The 19807-nt window shown below is 40.1% G+C and overlaps 1 protein-coding gene across 5 annotated transcripts in view; it reads left to right on the top strand.

The window, feature by feature from the left end:
• The window catches only part of MAP9 (microtubule associated protein 9), a 208893-nt gene that overhangs the window by 58590 nt on the left and 130496 nt on the right, over positions 1-19807 (top strand). For all 5 annotated transcript variants that reach the window (XM_029613539.1, XM_029613485.1, XM_029613405.1 and 2 more), the window contains exon 5: positions 9120-9349. In XM_029613539.1, coding sequence (XP_029469399.1) covers positions 9120-9349 — 230 coding nt within the window. The remainder of the gene's footprint in view (positions 1-9119; positions 9350-19807) is intronic.

The raw sequence follows: 19807 nt of genomic DNA, 5'->3' as shown, positions 1-19807 counted from the left end.
GTGGTTGATGAATGTGTGTTTACAATGCATAGTTCTACGCCATGCGGTTACCTTCGCCTTGGTGCTCTGATTCGCTGTATTGAGAGATGTACGTCGGTTGGAGCTGGCTGTGCTGCTGTATTGAGGAGTAGAGTTGGAGATTTTCCAAATTTGATAATTGTAAAGGTAAGATTGGTATGTGGTATTATTTCTCTAGTCAACTTGAGCATTATAGGAAACTTGTGAAGGAGGTATTATTTCTATGTACTTTGTTTTGTAATAGGTACACGTGAATTGTACTGTATAAAGGAAGATGGAATCATTTCGTTAAGACGTGTTTAGTACGTTGAAAATTCATGAAAGGTTAGCATTTGTGATTTATATATAATTGTTAACAAAGGTATTCGTATGAAGAATTTTAAGAGTTTATTTTTATTTCAGGTTGAGGCACCATCAATGAGGTGAATAGCTGCTGCTCTTGTTAAAATCTGTGGAGGAAGTGAGTTATGGATTGTATAAGGTTATTGTGATTATGTTGGGTGGGATTATTTGTTTAATGTTTTAAATTTTGTTTTTGTAAGAAACGAGTGGCTGATTTACTTCGAAGCTGTGCCTTGCACAAGTGGTTGGAAGGTTACGCTGATTTCCTGTTGAGTCGGGAGTGAACCGTCCCCTGAAGAAGCTGTGGCGAAACAAGGATCCTTGTTGGGGCGTGGTGGAGCGTTCCTATATGAAGATAGTTATAATATATTTTCTGGTCCAGCAGAGTGTTTTTGTATAGTTATTGGATAAGATTTTATCTGATAAGTTGTAGTAGGATGAAGTGATTTTGTAAAGACATATGATAAGAACTAACAAGGTCTTTGCATACAAGTCTTAGAATAAAGGGGTGGGGGTATACAATTAGTGAGGAATTAAGCACGAGTATCTTGTGATGAATTAGATGGGGGGGTATATTCTTCAGATTTGTGTGGAGGTTTTGTTGGGTGGGGAGTGCCTGAGGTATGAAGGAGTGTGTTTGTATGGGATATTTTAAGATGTTGATTTTGAATTGTTAACTATTCAGTGCTATGGTGGGCCAGTAAAATATGCTATGTTGCACATGTTTTGTATTGATGTTGTATCAATATATGTATTTGTGATTTTGTATTTGTGAATTAATATATCATGCATTTTTGCAAATGTGTTATTGAAAAATGATGTAAGTTGGTATCAATAAGATATATTAAAGTTTTCATACTTATGATATAAGATTCCCTATAGATTTGTGTGTTTGAAGAGTGTATACACCAGCTTATTTGGTTAGTTTATGAAGCATTTGACACTATGGCCTGCTCCTTATCAACTTCTATTGGAGCACACTGAATGGCTTGGTTAAGGATCTTCAGTTTGTGCAACAATTTCTACAATAAGTTAGCAGATAATCTCTACCTGGGAGATCAACTCAAACACAGAGAAACAGTTGCTCAGATCAAGGAGCAACATATGACATTTTAGTCGCTCTCCTCCAGCTCTGATCAACAGTTGACTTCTAATCAGTCCTCAGACAATTCCAGCGGTACTGTGCTCCTCCTCTGCTTCCTTATCAACAGTGACTTCTGGCACAAGCCCAACAGTGAGAAAGGTGCCAACTAAAAGCAACACAGCATCTCCAGCCAAAACCTGGGCTAAGTTTTTGAGCAGTCTCCAAACCTAGCACAAATCCTTTCCAGTTGGGTGGAGAATTTGTCTGTAGCTGAAGGAGTGGTGCTAACTTACCAAGAATTGCTAGGTACTCAAGATTGTGGAATCTGATTATGTTTGTGTTTCTCCTGACTTCTCATGCTTCCCTGTTGCTCAGCCATCAAACTGGACCCGTCTCATGCAGCTTAGCTCTGTCCCACCTATCCCACCAATCAACATGGCCAAGGTTTCTACTTCTGCTATTTTCATATCCCCAAGAAGTCAGGGGATTAGACCCATCCTGGATTTATGAAGTATGAACTGTCATGTCTTCTATGTCTCGCCATGCACCCCAAGCTCATGCTCAAATCTGTTTTAGTCTGTCTGACTGATTCTGCTTATTTGATGTCTGCATTCTAGGTGGACATTTATTGTAAGCATATGACTGGGAAGTAAACCTCACTGTTCTTGGTTCCTTTGTCTGAATCTACTGTTGCAATTGATTTTACTGAGCCACCTACTTTCTGATATTTTGTAATACTCTGTATTTGCTGAATCAGATCCATATAACAAGCTGGACCACTATCCTGCTGCGGGAGTAAAAGATTAAAAATATCAGGATTCAGACCTCTTGCTATTTCTCTTCACTTATCAGGGGGACCCCTTAAATCATAAAGTTACACAGCAAAAGCAGGATCCTTACCTTCTTCTACAGCTTTCCTGCATGATAGTGATCCTCCCCTTAAACTCCAAATTATTGCTTCCTGCACATATTGCTCAGGATCTGCAGATCCTTGATTCAGTCTAGATGCCTGACCTCTACACCTTCTCTGCCCCAGTTCATGTCCTAAGCAAGACGTAGACCATAGAAGGGTCCAGAATCTTCCATTTAACATGTAATCATCGACTGACTTCTCTATGACCCTCTCTAAAGTAGCTTTTAAGGTGCCAGGGATAGCCATCCTAAGCATCTTAACTTCTTCTGTTCCAGACATCTCTTCACTAGTTGCCACCTTCTGCAGTCTCACTAAAAATCCCCCTGTGTCCTCAAATATGTCCAAGGAGGAAAAGTTGAAAGCAATGTTTTAATATCAGCGTGAGTAGTTGTTCCACCTCCTTCAATGGGCATAGATGTGTATGTTATTACTGTTACTGGGAATCCTTTCCTTACACTAAATAATCTCTGATCAGAGTTAATCCTTCTGGGGATCACTTCTGGGGGAATTAATTCTCTGCCTTTTGAAAACAATTGATTGCTAGATGGTAAACTGTGTAGGAAGGGGTCATGATGGGGTAAGGAATTTGAACTGTTTCAGCTGTATGGTTAAGAGGTACAGATAAAGGGAAAGAAACAGAAGATTGATTACACATGAATGGATTGTTAGCACTGAAAGAGTTTACCTTTTTTATCTGTTCTTGTTTCTCTAAATAGTCTATATGACCAAAAGCAGCAATTAAGCCTGGTACCACCATGGCTTTTGCAGTCGCCTCAGTACAATTCTCGTCTACCTTTTCTTTTGCCAACATTGCTTTCTATAATTCTTTTTCAGGGAAATCATTTTGTCCCCAAAAACATGCATTCACAGACACTAGAGAATCTGTTTTATCTGCAATCTGCTGGATTTCGCCCAATAAATTTTGAATTTGCCATGTGTTCATTTTGCTGTGTTACCATGCTATTAAAAGCCAGGATCAGAAGCCACATTGCGCCTTTTTCTTCTCCTTTTTCGTTATTTTAAATAACGTGATGTCATTTTCAAACTTATCTTCTAAGTCTGTAAGGGAGCAACAATTGTCACAATAGCTCAAATCAAAGGGACAGATGCCCTATTCTGCAATTATCTGTTGCAAATAGTTTTCCTTCCTTTTTATCAAATTGTCAGGCATTTCTACACTTTTTCTTTTTTGCTATTCTGACCCCGGTTAAAGGTGGGCATTATGTGAAGTGGGAAATGAGAAAATTTAGGTTGTGCAAATCCCTAATTCTAAAGACTATCTAAACTATCTTCTGCCGACACTTACCTTTAAAGTATCTCTATGTTCCCTAATCTAGAGGTCACGACATTCTGCCAAGAAAAAAAACATTGGTCTCAACTGAATACCTCAACACTCCCTAATCTATCTAAAATCTAATCTAAAAGGCCTTCCACCCTAAAACGTTTTCTTCCAGTGTCAATTTAAAAATATCAATCTCCCTAAATTAATCTAATCTCTAATCTAATGGTGTTCTATCCCCCCCCCCCCCCAAAAAAAAAAAATGCTGGCTTCAAATTAAGGACTTCAACACTCCTTAATCTAATCTATGCTGTCATCAACGACCAATCAACACTGTCATCACTCATGTATGCTATCCTAACACAGATAGAAATACCTTCAACACACCCCAATCCATGCACAATTATGAACTTGCTACTTTAATTTCCACTACTAATGCAGCTTCATTATAATTTACAGATTCCCAAATACTTATCAAATCAAATGCCACCAATTTGCTTTGGGAAGTTTAATGATGGAAGTTTGGGTACTTGATATATATATTATAAACTCTTGTAGGTTTTAGCCCAGTTGGTGCATGAATTTATTGGGCGATATATACCAACACCAGTGCTACATACATCTGCTCTGGCACTCTGGCAGAGATCTAAAGACTCTAAATATATTTATTTATTGAAAGGAAATTTGTATATGTTTCTTGTTACTGATTAATAAAGATGAATATATATAATTTTCAGGTTTAGTTTCTGATAACATTTGATATATGCCAACCTAGTACCTAACTGCCCAGGTTCTTCCCATTACCCACTTACGAAGTGAGGCGTCCTATACTGTGGCCAGTGATCCAAGGCCCCTCAAATGCCTCTCCAATGCGGGGATCTTCTCCTCTCCTCTGCATAGTCTGCTCCTCTGTTCTCAAGTGTTGGGGCTGACTGCTGCCAAAAATTTAGGCTCAGCCCTAGTCCTTTTTATAATGCTTTCCATGCAATGAACTGTAACTCTTAAGAACATAAGAAATTGCCATGCTGGGTCAGACCAAGGGTCCATCCAGGCCAGCATCCTGTTTCCAACACAGGCCAAACCAGGCCACAAGAACCTGGCAATTACCCAAACACCAAGAAGATCCCATGCTACTGATGCAATTAATAGCAGTGGCTATTCCCTAAGTAAACTTGATTAATAGCTGTTAATGGACTTCTCCTCCAAGAACTTATCCAAATCTTTTTTGAACCCAGCTACACTAACTGCACTAACCACATCCTCTGTCAACAAATTCCAGAGCTTTATTGTGCGTTGAGTGAAAAAGAATTTTCACTGATTAATCTTAACTGTGCTACTTGCTAACTTCATGGCATGCCCCCTCGTCCTTCTACTGTTCGAAAGTGTAAATAACCAATTCACATCTACTCGTTCAAGACCCCTCTTGATTCATTGTTTGAGCCTGAACACAATCTATGCCTCCTTAAATGTCAGGGCATCCAATTTGTTCTAGGTTATTTGGGTTAAGAGACCAAAATGGTTCATTCAACATTGCATGTTTGTGGATTTCTTCTCCCATACCATTGGAGTGTAGCAAAGTGTTTTAATATGGGGTCATTTGTTATTGTCCCATATGTTGATGTCTCTTATTAGAACACAGTTCTGCAGTATCCTAAGCCGATCAATATCTGGCAATTACTTCATCCATGACTTCAGCCATGGTTATTGCCTGGTTCTAACTCGGCTGTATAATTTCAGTGTCCACTTATAGCAAACAAGTCAAAAATTAAAAAAAAAAAAAAAGTAGAATCATTGTGAAATTGTCTCTCCACATGGAAAGTCCCCCAAAATAGTCTTTAGTTTTAGAGAGAGAAAGGCCTTAAAAAATGTTCAGGATTTTAGGGGCTTTTGGTATATAAATGGAGCACCTCAGGGTTTCCCTATCTTCCTGTCACTTTCCTATCAATTAATCTTCCCCCAAACTTACCATAACTGAACAAGAATCTATTATGGGAGGAATTCAAGATGAACTCCCTCCACACCATTCTGCCATTCATCCAGGTAGGGGTTATAGATATGTGCCCAGGATCTGAAGGATGCATTTGCGCACATATCCATCCATCTCTCCATTGAAACTATCTGCCCCTTGTGGTGGATATCTTCACATTACCAGTATTGGGTGCTCCTCTTTGGTCTGTCAGCATCACCGATGGTCTTTACTAAATAGCGAGCTGTGGAGGCAGTGCATCTCTATCTTCAGGACATCTGTGTTTTCCCTGGATGATTGGCTGGTTACAGTGCCTTCCCAGGAAGGAATTTTGATTTCCTGTGGAAGCAATTCAGCTCCTACAATCCGAAGGATTCTTAGTGAATTTTGAAAACTTGACTCTCATCCCATCTCAGAAAATCAAATTCATTGTGATATGGATCTGCAAGAGAACGTTTTCTTCCGACAATCATGCAAATGTTCTCAGGTCCCTTGCTCATTGCTTGATGAACAAGCTGGCTAGCTGCTGGCCTGCCCCCTGACCCACCCAGACCACACCCTTGGCCCGCCCCTTTTCTAAACTCTGGCTCTTCTGCCCATATCAGCAGATATGCGCATGGCCGGGCTGTTTAGAAAATGCACTTGGCGCACGCTCGGTCTGGCCATGTACTTATCTACTGGGATTTGTGCGTTGGGGGTGGGAGGGCTTAAAATTAGCCTGATTGTATCACTAACCCGCCTCCTCTTCCAGTGGGACTAGTTAACTCAATCCTTGACAACTTAATGACTATCTAATAAGAAATGAAATGAGTGCACCAGTAGTGGCTAGACCTCTACATCATACAGGAGGGTACTTCTGTCTATCTACTTCCTCATCAGATAACGTTAGTGATGAATGCTTCTACCAAGGGATGGGGAGCACACACGGGCCCCTTCTGAATCCAAGGGACTTGGTCAGTAGTAGAAAGGCAGTTTCAAATTGACCTGTTGGAACTACAAGCAAACAAACATGCCTTAAGTATCTTCTTGAGGGAAAGAGAATTATCCAAACCAACAACTAAGTAGCTATTTTTTATGTAAAATAGCAAGGAGGCATGGGATTATGGATGTTTTGCCAAGAGGTCATAAAAATATGGGAATGAGCATGCAACCATCTGCAACTTCTCCAAGCTACCTACCCTCTGGGGATCACCATCACATTAGCAGATCACCTCAGCAGGGTGTTTTGCCCTCGCAAATGGTCCCTTTATCAATCAATAGCCAACAGGCTGTTCAGCCTTTGGGGACATCCCTTAATCGATTTCTTCATGTCAGAGGTAAACAGAGAAGTGGAAAGGTTTTGTTCCATTCTTCTCAGCAAACTCAGGTCCGTTCAAGATGCTTTTCTGCTCATCAGAAATACATATCTTTTCTATTAGTTTTCATTGATTCTGCTGATATCCAAGACAATGCAAGAAATGGTCAAGGACTGAGCTCACCTAATACTTATTGTACCAGCATGGCCCAGACAAGTCCAGTCCGCGTACCTAGTGCATGGAAACAGGAAGAGAGAAGAAAATAAAACAACATCTCTAATGTACTCCAGTGGGTAGGAATGGTAGTTATAAAAATGTCACCTTTCAAAAAATTGGGAAAATCCCCAAAATATTCTCTTCTGCTTCTTTCTTCAGGGCAAACTGCAGACCCACTTGCACTGGTAGTAAGCCAAACAGTAGCCGAAGTCCACTGTCCTCAGGCAGGCTGAACTCCGTCCTGGAGCTGGAGCAGCTCCCAAAAGAACCAGCTCTCTTCAAGTAAAAGATAAAAATACACCCTCTTTTTTTCTTCTTTCTTTCCACAAGGAATATCCCTTCCTGGTCTGTAAAGGTTCAAAAGAAGGAAAACTCTAATTCCTTTGTGCAGGCTATAGGGCTTACTAAGATCCTTTGTCAAAACTCTAATCCCATCTCTTCAAGAACTAAAACAACAACCAACAACAAATTGCTTATGTTCAACTCAAGTTATATAGAGGATGCTTGACCAATCCCCACACCATAATGTGGAGAAAATCTTAGGGATGATCCAATAAGCTCAAAAAATCCCTTTAGTATTGACCAAGGGAAAAACTGTAGTAAGAGAGCAAAGCATGCTATATACAATGGTTTTCACCTCTGTAGAAATATTTATGAAAATGTCTACTGGTGTAAAGTTTTTGTCATTGGATTTAGTGGGAAGAGTTTTCTGAAAAAGGACAAGCAAAAAATGTGCTTCTTTTGCTGCATTTGCAAATATGTATTTTAAACCTGGTGAAATACTCTGAAATTGGTGAATTTTGTGCATTTTTGTTTTTTGTACAGAAATTCTTCCACTTCACTTTTTGGCCAGCAGTTTTTGTGGACATGCAAATTTTTGAAAATTATTTATGAAACAATTTGCTAAATTAAATTTACAGTTTTTATGTGTTTTTTTCCTATTAATGGCTTTCTTAAACAATTTTTTAAAATATTTTAAAAATTTGTTTTCATTGGGAAACGAGAGTGGCTAAGGAAGGAATATTCTCCTTGTGAAATTTTGACTCAGAAAGCAGCCTCATTTATATTACTTTGTAAAGTTTTTTGTTTATTTAAAGAGGTATTATGTGTACCCTTAGGGGTAAATTTAAAAACACCAGTGCGCGCCAATACCGGGAGATATGTGCGTGGCCTGGCCACGTGCGGTGCTAGCATTTTCAAAGGCAAACTGGAAGAGCCGTGAAAGAAATAAGGGTCAGGCCATAGGTGGGGTCTGGGTGGGCCGGGACAGCGCCGTTAGGTGCTGTCCCGCTGAAGAGCGTGCCAACAGCCCGGTGCCGGTCAGCCCGCGCAACTTACTACTACTCGAGAGCAGGTAAGTTTGGAAATAAAAAAAACAAAGTTAGATAGAAGGGTTTTAGGGGTTGGGGCGGAGAGGGGAAAAGGGAGGCAGGGTAGGTAGGGGGGTTAAGGAAGTTCCCTCCCTGTCCGCTCCTTTATTGGAGTGGACTGGGAGGAAACTGGGGAAAGGCCCTATCACTTCTAAGAAAAATCTCCCCCCTTGTGCGTGTGAGTCGGCACCCACGTGTAAATGCGCATGCCAATTTAAAATCGGGCACCTATGTGCGCATGGGTACTGGATTTTATAACTTGCACTCGTCGGCACGCATGTTATAAAATCGGCACGTCCATGTATGTGTGTTGGGAACGGCGCGCACATGGATACCTGCGCACCGGTTTAAAAATCTACCTTTTAACTAGCACATAGATTCTCAAAATAGAGGGAAGAGGCTGCGTATTGGATTGAAGGTGGGAATTTATATTCTCCTCTACTCAGGATGGTAGAGAACCAAAGAGGAAGACAATAAAAATTGTCTATGATAAGGAGCAATATCTTAAAAGAAGTCAGGCTTTTATGACTGGTAACTGGGACATATTACTGGGCAAACTAGATGGCATTTATCTGCCATCACCATCTACTAAGTTTTGAAATATGCTGATATAACATGAATAAATTTTGTTTTTAGCTGAAGGAACTGCTTTTTCAACTCTTGAAGAAACTTTTAAACCAACACCTCATCAGAGAACAGTACTAAGAAAGAATAGTCCTGTGGAAGAGAAAGAAGCCACAAGAATGGAGGCAAAAGTTTACAATTTTCATTCCTCTTCTCTGTCAGCACCTTCATCACTAACTAGGTTGAGTGATAAAGTTTCTATGTCTGAGAAGAAGACACTCTCCGAGAGTTTCAGCTCAGAGGTAATGACTACAATGTATGTGTTTTGGTACACTGTAGATCAGATTAAACAAGATTTATAAACATATATACATAGGGGCAGATTTTAAAAGCCCTAAGCGCATAAGGCATATTTTCAAAAGGCCCGGTGGTGCGCATAAAGCCCCGGGATGCGTATAAGTCCCAGGGCTTGAAAAAATGGGTGGGGTGGGGCAGGGTGGTCTAGGGGCAGGGTGGGGCATGGCCAGAGGCCTCCATATGGCCACTGGGCCGGGTGGATCGCACGCCGGCACTTGGCCGGCGTGCGTAACTTCAACAACAAAGGTACAGAGGGAATGGGGAAAGCCAGCTAGTATCCCCGAGGGCTCAGCACGCGCAAGTTGCACTAGTGTGCACCCCCTTGTGCGCACCAACCCCTGATTTTATAACATGCGCGCGGCTGCGCTCGCATGTTATAAAATCGGGCGTACATTTGTGCACACCATTTAGTGCGCACAAATGTAGGCCACACGCGTAACTTTTAAAACCTGCCCCATACTCTTTGCAGGCATCTTGTTATTTTGATTTCCTGGGAAAGCTGCTATTAAATAAAGGGCGAGGGGAATAAGCGGTGATCTTTTTATTACTGCTGGGTGGCCCGAAATGAGCATTGGATGTAGATATTTATTTATTTATTTATTTGACAGTTTTTTTATACCGACATTAAAATACACATCATATCGGTTTACATTATAACAGCAGGTAGAAAGTACATCGAATGGGGAGATGGGGATGGAGAACCAGCAGGAACAAGAGTTAGAGGGGTTCTAACAGGGAGCCCGAGGCAATAGTTAAAATAGAAATGGGGGAGGGGGGAGGAAGGGGGAGATATTTACATAGGGAGAGTTGGAAGGGTGAAAATTAGGGGGGGCTAAAATACAAGGATGGGGTGGAAGGGGGGGGGGGCAGATAATTTACAGGGACGGAGGGTGAGAGTGGTTTGTAGCAAAGCTAGTCCGGAAAGGCTTGGTGGAAAAGCCAGGTTTTTAGCATTTTGCGGAATTTATTTGGGCATGACTCCAGGCGGAGGTTTGATGGCAGTGCATTCCATTGGGTTGGGCCTGCAATTGAGAGGGCATGGTCTCTTGTTGAAGTTAGTCTGGCACTCTTAAGGGGTGGGACTTGAAGGGTAAGTTTGTGGTTTGCTCTGGTGGGGCGGGTGGATTGTGTGAGACGGAACGGTTCACTGAGCCAGTTGGAGTTATCTTTGTATATAGCTTTATGTATGATTGTGAGTGATTTAAAGAGTATGCGTGATGGGATGGGAAGCCAATGCAGGTCTTTTAGGATTGGGGTTATGTGGTCTGTTTTTCTAGCATTGCTAATTATCCTTGCGGTAGCATTTTGGAGGATCTGTAAGGGTTTAATGGTAGCGTAGGGGAGACCAAGGTATAGCGAGTTGCAGTAGTCTAACTTGGATGACATAGTGGCTTGGATGATGGTTTTGAGGTCATGCGTGTGGAGCAGTGGCTTGAGCTTTTTTATGATGTTGAGTTTATAAAAGCCACCTTTAAGTACAGAGCTAATGTGTTTTTTTAGGTTCAGTAATGGGTCGATTAGGACGCCAAGGTTCCGAACTGCGGGTTGTGATGTGAGAGAGAGGGCCATAGGGTCATTGGTGGGAATGGATTTGAGTGGATATGGTGGACGTTGAGTGGATATGGTGGACGTTGCAAAATACGCTCTTAAATGCAACTCATTGACTCAAAGAGTCAAGTAAAGTATAAAAATAACTAGATATAGGAGACCATCAGTACTAAATTTCAGGAGTCTCTCTAGAGATTCTGTGAAAGATATGAGATACTTGCATTCACAAGACTGGCAGCTGAGTAGTAGAGGTCTGATGTACATGTATAAATTGATGTAAATACATAAAGAAGAAAATTAGTAATTGGTACACATTTAAAGGTAAATTTTTAGATTGTGAGTGCCAGCAGCGCACATGGACATGCTGATTTTATATCGATGCATGCATGTGCTCGTGAATGCCGCCTTACGCGCATAAGTGGGGGGATTTTAGTAGATGCATGTGGCGACACATTAGGACCTATTTCCCTATTCCTTCCTAGTTCGCCCCTGTAAAGGAGCGGACTTCCTAAACCCCCTACCCAACCTGCTTCCCTTTCACCCTACTAGCCCCGACCCCTAAAAACCCACTGACTACCCTAAATATTTTTATTTTACTTCTTATCCGCATTCCATAGTAGCAGCAAGTTACGTGGTCATCTGATCCCAGCCCGCCCATGCCCCACACAGACCATGCTCTCAAAATGCCACTTTTTGCAAAATTCTTTCCAATGCGCATACTGGGAGATATGTGCTTGACTGTGGGCCTCTTAAAATCCGCGCGGCCCACACGTGTCCCGGTCACGCGCATATCTCCCGGATTTGCTGCGCATAGGGCTTTTAAAATTTGCCCTTTAATTTTTCTCATCCATTTTAAGAGGAGGGCTTCCTAGGCGAAAGGTATACTGGGAGCTTATCAGTGCAAGTTTGTCCCATAGGCATGTGCTCAGAAGAATATCGGCACCTCATACTCCTATTCTGCTCTCCTCCAATAAGCATTATAGTTAAAACGACAACTGCTATAAACTAAGATTGCCTTAGACAAACATATGTGATGACAATGTTACCATAACTGGGTAATCGAACCAAAATACTTTTTGTTTTTCAAGAATTTTTGTAACAATTGAAAGTATCCTTCTAGTACACGTGGGCCATTTTAGTCTTTAAAGCAGTGGGTTAAAGAGAACACAATATTACTGAGCTATTGTTTTAATCAGAATTAAGAATGTAAAGATAAATAAAGTTCCAACAGATCTAAAAGCTTTTGGTCAGAATTGCCCCATAATGCAGCGAAGCTGATTATTACTCATGTCAAAGCTGTTCTTGTGGCTTCTAAACAAGCTATCACTATCATTGTGGAGCTAGGTGTGGGCTTTAACAAAATGAGGAAAGAAAAAAAACTTTAAAAAGATGAGCACCCTGGGTCCTTTTGCTTCTTTCAATGGCAAAAGGTGAGCAGAATTATGGCAGAGGAGTGCACAGGCTGCTCCGATGGAGGAGTCTGTGTCGGAAATGAGATTCACAGCTGAGTACGCCCCGACAAAAGGCCTCAAGATGTTTCGCCAATACTGGCTTCTTCAGGGGGGAATAGTATCTAAGTGCTGAATGCTGTGAAACAAACATAAATGCTTAAATGTGTATACAAATAATTACTAAAACATTATTGTGTTATTATAAAATACATTGTATTGTGTTTGAATACAACATACTTACAAGATGTTACATAGTTTCAATAGCCAGTTTGTTAAACACCATTAAAGTATGTTAAATATAAAAGAGAAACTCATTTGGGCAGAGGTTACCATGGCATTCAGGACTGCATTGAATATCAAAGCAGGAACCGAAAACCGGTTTGTTCTTGTGATATTGGGTTGCTTTTTAAATGCAAGCAGTTGAGGTAAAGGAAGCTGCCGGAGCCCTGGTGCAGTATAAATGAGGCAAAAATATAGATTAAAGTTTTGCAAACAAATTCCTTAGCCAAATTATCATTTATGACCAGCTCTGAGTGATGTTATTAAATTAACTGTTGAGCTAAAAAGTGAAAAAAAAAAAAGATAGAAACAGTTAAATACAATGGGGCAGATTTTAAAAGCCCTGTGTGTGTAAATCCGGCCAGATTTACGCGCGCCTATGTTGCGTAGGCTGCCGGCGCGCGCAAGTCCCGGGGCTTTGCTTGGGCGTGTCGGGGGGGGGGGGGGGCGTGTTGGGGGTGGTGCGGCATTCTGGGGGCGTGGCCGAGGCCTCCGAACCAGCCCCCGGGCCAGGGAATGGCATACCAGCAGCCGGCCAGCACGCACAAGTTACACCTGCCTCGGGCAGGCATAACTTTCTGAACAAAGGTGGGGGGGATTTAGTTAGGGCTGGGGGGTGGGTTAGGGAGGGGGGAGCCGGAAAAAAAGTTCCCTCCGAGGCCGCTCCGATTTCGGAGCGGCCTCAGAGGGAACGGAGGCAGGCTGCTTGGCTCGGCGCGCGCAGGTTGCACAATTGTGCACCCCCCCCGCGCGCGCCGACCCTGGATTTTATAACATGCGTGCGACAGCACGCGAATGTTATAAAATCGGGCGTAAATTTGTTCGTGCCGGGTTGCGCGAACAAATCTACGCCCGCACATAACTTTAAAAATCTACCCCAATGACTGTAAAAGATGAACTGTAAAAACTGCAAAAATTCCTATTAATAAATGTCAAAAAATGAAACTGATGTAAGTGAACTAATAAAATGATGCTCTTTGTTGGCAAGAATGATAATGTAACTAAACATATTTGTAAATAAATTTTATAAATGTAGAATACTGAATAACTTAAATGCTATAAAATATTATATTTGGAAATATAAAAATTATTTACAAAAATATTTGTAAAAATAATTACAAAATTATTTTGTTAAATTATAATGTTAGGCAATGATCTATCTATTTGCCAACTTTTTTTAAAAATAAAATTCATATATTGTATGTGCTGGTATAGGTGAAGAGAAAAACACCATTGTGTACAAATACTTCTATTGAAATTATAATGAAGATATTGATGAGAATATATTTCATGAAAAAGCTTCCCATTCAATAGTGGTGTTGCGTCCTTGGGGGGGGGGGGGGGGGGGGGGGGTGGTAAGAGTTTGCCAGTTATAAATAAATCTTTGTTCTTTACGTTGAAGAAGCTGTGAGATTTTGCCCTTTTTGACTGGTGCCAGGTGCTGAATTACAAAGAACCGTACATCTTCATTACAGTAATTTTCATCGAAGGAACTTATGTGACAATATCCCCACAGGACAATTTTTAAGACTGTGATGTCTAGGTGAGACCTCTGAAGAATACCCTAAACAATCTGGGGAGATATATAATAAATTCTCTGATCGTGGGTTCCCTTGGAAGATAATATGACATGCCTATAAAAGATGCCTATAATTTGCATACCAATTGTGATCTATTTCTTACTAGTCAATCCAACCAGGATACAGATAAGATAGTGTGTGAGATCCCTTTTTCTAGCAGATCACATTCTATACAAAAAAAAAATTTGTGGCACATTCTAAACTCTATGAAGTATTTCAGTCTGCTCCCATTTTTCCCTGATCACGTGGATACAATCTCCGTGATAAATTAGTTTCTATAGTCCTAGAACAAAAACAGAGACCTACAGGACAGTACAGGTGTGGTCACTGCACAGTTTGTGATAATGTACTCCAAATAAGTACCTTCCAGCATCCCAGTTTGAAGTTCACATATACTTTGCAACATTTTATTCATTTATTTATATTTTTATTTTCTGCTTTTTGCACTTCAAAGCGGATTACATTCAGGTACTGTAGGTATTTTCCTATCCCCAGAGGGCTTACAGTCTAAGGCCTGGATTTATCAAAATGCAGTAAATATTGCATGCGGTAGGAAAAGGGGTGTGTTTTATGGTAATTTCCTAATTATCACAATGGGTGCTTTGCATAGGTATTACTGCAAAGTGTGTTAACTTTTTGTATTTTCCTACCTGCAAAGTGCTTATGGGAGAGAAAAAGATTATTTACAAGGTCCTTCTAGTAGTTAGCTATTTATATCTCTATAGGAGGCCCACCTAGTAACTCAAGGTGAGGTTTAGGTAGTAGTGTAGGGGTTAGAGGCCACTTTTACATGTAGAGTGAGACATACGAACAGAACAGTTCACTCTTGTGAAGATTTCATGACTTTCGGAGTGAGTGTATTATGGGGCTTATCGCATGCCCTACTACCATTGCCGCATGTGACTTTTTAAAATTCCCCCCCTGTGCGCGTGAGTTGCGGGCTGCCCGCACATGCGCATGTGGATTTTAAAATCAGTGCATCCGTGCGCACGCCAGGAACCACGCGTGCTCCTTTTTAAAATCGACCCCTATGTCTCTCTCAGTACATATTAGCATTAGTTTAGCTTTATTACACTGTTTTGCTAAAGAATAGATCACATATGATCTCATAAAGGTCTCTGTCTCAGACGGTGCACATCAGTGTCACACCCCTATCACATTCTGCTTCCTTGGATTTCTGTAACTCCAAATGCATGACTACACTTTTTCATTGAATCTTAGTTACCAAGAGCATGACCATTGTTTAGACTTTTTTTTTTAGATTGTTTTGATTTTCTTTACTCCTTCAGGTGTGTTGCTCTGTTGCAGGTCTTAGTGTCATCTGCAAACACACAAACCTTTCTTGTTAACTAGGTTGCAGTATCACTAAAAAAGTATTGAAGGGAATTGATCCTTGAATCATTCTATTGATAAATCCCTCTGTAGGCATGTTTAGGGGTGATGAAGCAAGAGGGTAGGTTGTCTAAGAACGCCGTGTGGGCAAGAATATGGATTAGACACCAAAAATAGTCCAAACGTTTCTTTATTTGAGTGGAGACAAGAATTCATACAAACGCCCGACTCGGGCTGAGTTTCGCCCCACTTGGGGCTGCCTCAGGGGCTAAAATGACAAATACAACATATGAATCAACATAGATACACAAATAATTAAAATATTCAGAAGTCATCTAAGGTTACCACAGAAATGAAAAAACACGTAAATGCCACTTGATGAATAAATTATATACATTAAGTTGAAAAATGTTTGTACCTGTGAGTAGATGTTCTCTTTTAATAAAATTGTATTCTTTATGTTAAACATCAAATGTATGGTAGTCTGAAATTAAGTATATGAAAAAAATTAAGTATATAAAAAAGTTATGACTAACAGGTGCTATAATACAGTCGAATAAATATACATGATTTTATAAACAAAGGCGATATGTGCATAAATTATGGGCAGCACTCAAATAATTACATACATATGACTAAAACATATTTAATACTATACCAAGATAGTTCAAAAACTTGTTTAAACAACTAAAACATCAAAAAGTGACTATTTTCACCACACAATACAGACTTACATATAAGCTGCCTATTGAAAATGTCATAGGTTACATTAATTTGCGATTCAGATTTTATATTTAAATTATCACAGTAGCACTGTGAAATGTATGTATGTGTATATATTTATATATGTGCATATATGTGTATATATGTGTGTATGTATATATATATACTAAAAACCCCAATACTCTTCACCTTGAACCAAAATATATAGACGCTACACAGCTAACTATATCCGAAAATGACCATCATACTAGGCTTCCTCGTCAGGGCTTTCGCCTATTCAACTCGGCCTTATAAATAATCATAGGTCATATTAATGAGACTATTTTTTAAATATTTTCCTTATGCACTTAAAACTTGCCAAATCCAAGGCTATGTTTTTCGGGCTCAACATAGCCTTGGATTTGGCAAGTTTTAAGTGCATAAGGAAAATATTTAAAAAAATAGTCTCATTAATATGACCTATGATTATTTATAAGGCCGAGTTGAATAGGCGAAAGCCCTGACGAGGAAGCCTAGTATGATGGTCATTTTCGGATATAGTTAGCTGTGTAGCGTCTATATATTTTGGTTCAAGGTGAAGAGTATTGGGGTTTTTAGTTGCATTGGTCTATTTCCATTACTTTTCGTTCACAACTTAAGTCCTACTCTATTGATTTGGAGGTGTATATATATATATACATATATATATATATACACATACACATATACATACATACATAAATAATAACAGTAGCACTGTGATAATGTATGTATGTATGTGTATATATATATATATATATATATGTGCATATATGTGTATATATGTGTGTATGTATATATATATACATATATATATATATACACATATACATACATACATACATTATCACAGTAGCACTGTGAAATGTATGTATGTATGTGTATATATATATATGTGCATATATGTGTATGTATGTGTGTATGTATATATATATATATATATATATATATATATATTTACATATATATATACACACACATACACACATACACATATACATACATACATACATTATCACAGTAACACTGTGAAATGTATGTATGTGTATATATATATATATATATGTGCATATATGTGTGTATGTATATATATATGTATGTGTGTGTATATATATATATATATACACATACATACATACATTTCACAGTGCTACTGTGATAATTTAAATATAAAATCTGAATCGCAAATTAATGTAACCTATGACTTAATATGCAAAATCAGAATGGATGATAATGCAGCTACAATATAGGTCTAATACTAGTCACTTACATGAATCACGATGTAAATGTACATGTGGGCTACTCAAAATTAGACCTTAGTATACTAAGACCACATAAAGGCTGCAATAATTAATAATGAGAAAAGCATCATTGATGTCTATACCGGCATTTTTATATTGAAAAACTGTGGTTGAAAAACACAATGTATAAGCCTATATTGATATGTATTACTAGTGTAAAAAAATAAAATAAAAATGAAAATAAAAACCTCACTTCGCTATATGAGCACTTGTATTTATGCATTTTGGACAATCAGTATAGTATCAAGAAAAAAAGGGGGAGTGAATTTAAATGCCAAGATTATGAGATGCCTAGCACGTACCCTTACACAATATGAAACTAGTGCACTCCTAAAAGGTCTTTCGTTTGTTCCCACCCCGACTTACAACGCATTTAAAACACGCACAGAGCTGTTCAAATTCATTAGAAAACTTAAAATAATGGATATATTTTCAGACAAATTGAGTGTCACAAAGGATATCTCCATTGTCCCTCCCACTTTACTTGCGATCCTAAGTCAGGGAAAAGACAATGTGTATTGGCTCCTTTTTGTTAGATTTGGTAATAAAACATGCCATAAACTAGCCTGCTTAAGATATTAATACTTGTGGCTAAGTTACTTGCCCCTGATTCCAACTTCAGGCGATACCTCTGTTCACCTCTGAAGCAGGTTCCAGCTGGAGAGCTAGAGAATGTGGGCAGGGGAGAGGCTTGCTTCCTGGCTTGGTGCTGGCAGAGCGGGCAGGCTGTGCAGGAAGGAGGCTAGTTTCTGGCTCTGGTGCTTGCCGGCTCTCTGGGCTGGTTCTCACCCTTCCTTGTCTAAGACTCCGTGCCACTCTCCACACCTGAGCCGAGGTCTCCTCTCTCCGATCACCTGGCCACACCTAGTATACTCCCTTCTCGATAGCAGGGATGGCTGGTTTGCCTCTCGCCCCCTTTTCACTTCCAGTGACACCTCAGCACCGGTTCTTGCTCTCTGGTTTTTCTCCCTGGGTTTGCCACTTTGCAGGTCCTTTTTTCCCCTCCCCATTACTTTGGGAGGGGATCTGCCATGTTGCAGGTCCTTTTTCCCCCTTCCATTCTTTTGGGGGGAGAACTGCCACGTCTGTATGCCAATCTGTGTGTCAGAGTGTTAGCATTGTCTCAGGCTCCCCCCCCCCCTCTTTCCTTCCAAGGGTGGGGGTCTTCATAACCTTCTGCACTCTGCTTTGGCTGAACCATGATTCCTGCTTAGGGCTTAAGTCATATTGTCTCTTCTGTCTGGTTTCTTTATTTGCACGGGAACTGACAAACAGGCACATCTAATAAGGTATCCTTCAGTGTATCAAGACAAGGCCTCTTGTTTTTACTGATGCAATTCAGTTTAAAGTTCACCTGGGTAAAATTCCCTCTCTTGCTGTGCGTGATAGTGCCTGGGGCCTGTCAGAATTTGGCCTGTACATGGCTATTATAATTCATAATTAGTGCATCATTGTTAAACAGGTGATATCGCCCTACACCTCTTTCTCTAAAAAGAAGCAGTTGACTGCAGCTGCTCACATGGATGACATCATCCAGTGTTGCTGATACAGAACACATTTTTGAGAGCTTTCCAATGAAAACCCCTTTGAGCAAGCACAGTTCCTGCATCCCTATAGCTTAGTGGCATGCCTCAGATTTGTTTCTTTCTTTTGCATCTGACGGTTATAATTTTTACCTCTCCTGTACGTATTGTACTTCTTCTGATCTTTTTCCGCTTCTCTAGCAACTTCAAGAAGTGCCCAGACTGCAGTCAGACAATATCCATCACCAACCTTTATAATGCTGCAGCATTTGCTCTAGAATATTGTTGAGGGCTTAAAGTTCTGATAGATAAGACTACAAACTGATCTGCAAGAAGTAAAGAACAAGTCCAGCTCTACTGAGCTGGTGTCAAAAATGCCAAAGCTTTGCCAACTGCTGGAGGCTTGGCGCTGCTAAGAAAGACATTGACCTCTTTGGTGCCAATGGTTGGTTAGGACCCGAAAAGGGGACAGGTCTCATTCTCCCAGCTTGAGCCAAAGAGAAACGGCATATATGGAGAAGGTACATCGATGCCAGTCTCCTTCAGTGCATGGCTCTGAGAGCAAGGGATACTGTTTTATATATTCCCACCCCTGAAGCAGTTGCGAATAGAGAGAAATTGTACTTCCTGTTTCTAGAGGTCCAGCTT

Source organism: Rhinatrema bivittatum, chromosome 1, assembly GCF_901001135.1.
Source record: "Rhinatrema bivittatum chromosome 1, aRhiBiv1.1, whole genome shotgun sequence".
Taxonomy (NCBI): Eukaryota; Metazoa; Chordata; class Amphibia; order Gymnophiona; family Rhinatrematidae; genus Rhinatrema; species Rhinatrema bivittatum.
Note: the sequence above shows the minus strand (reverse complement) of the source record. Positions and strands in the feature narration are given on the sequence as shown.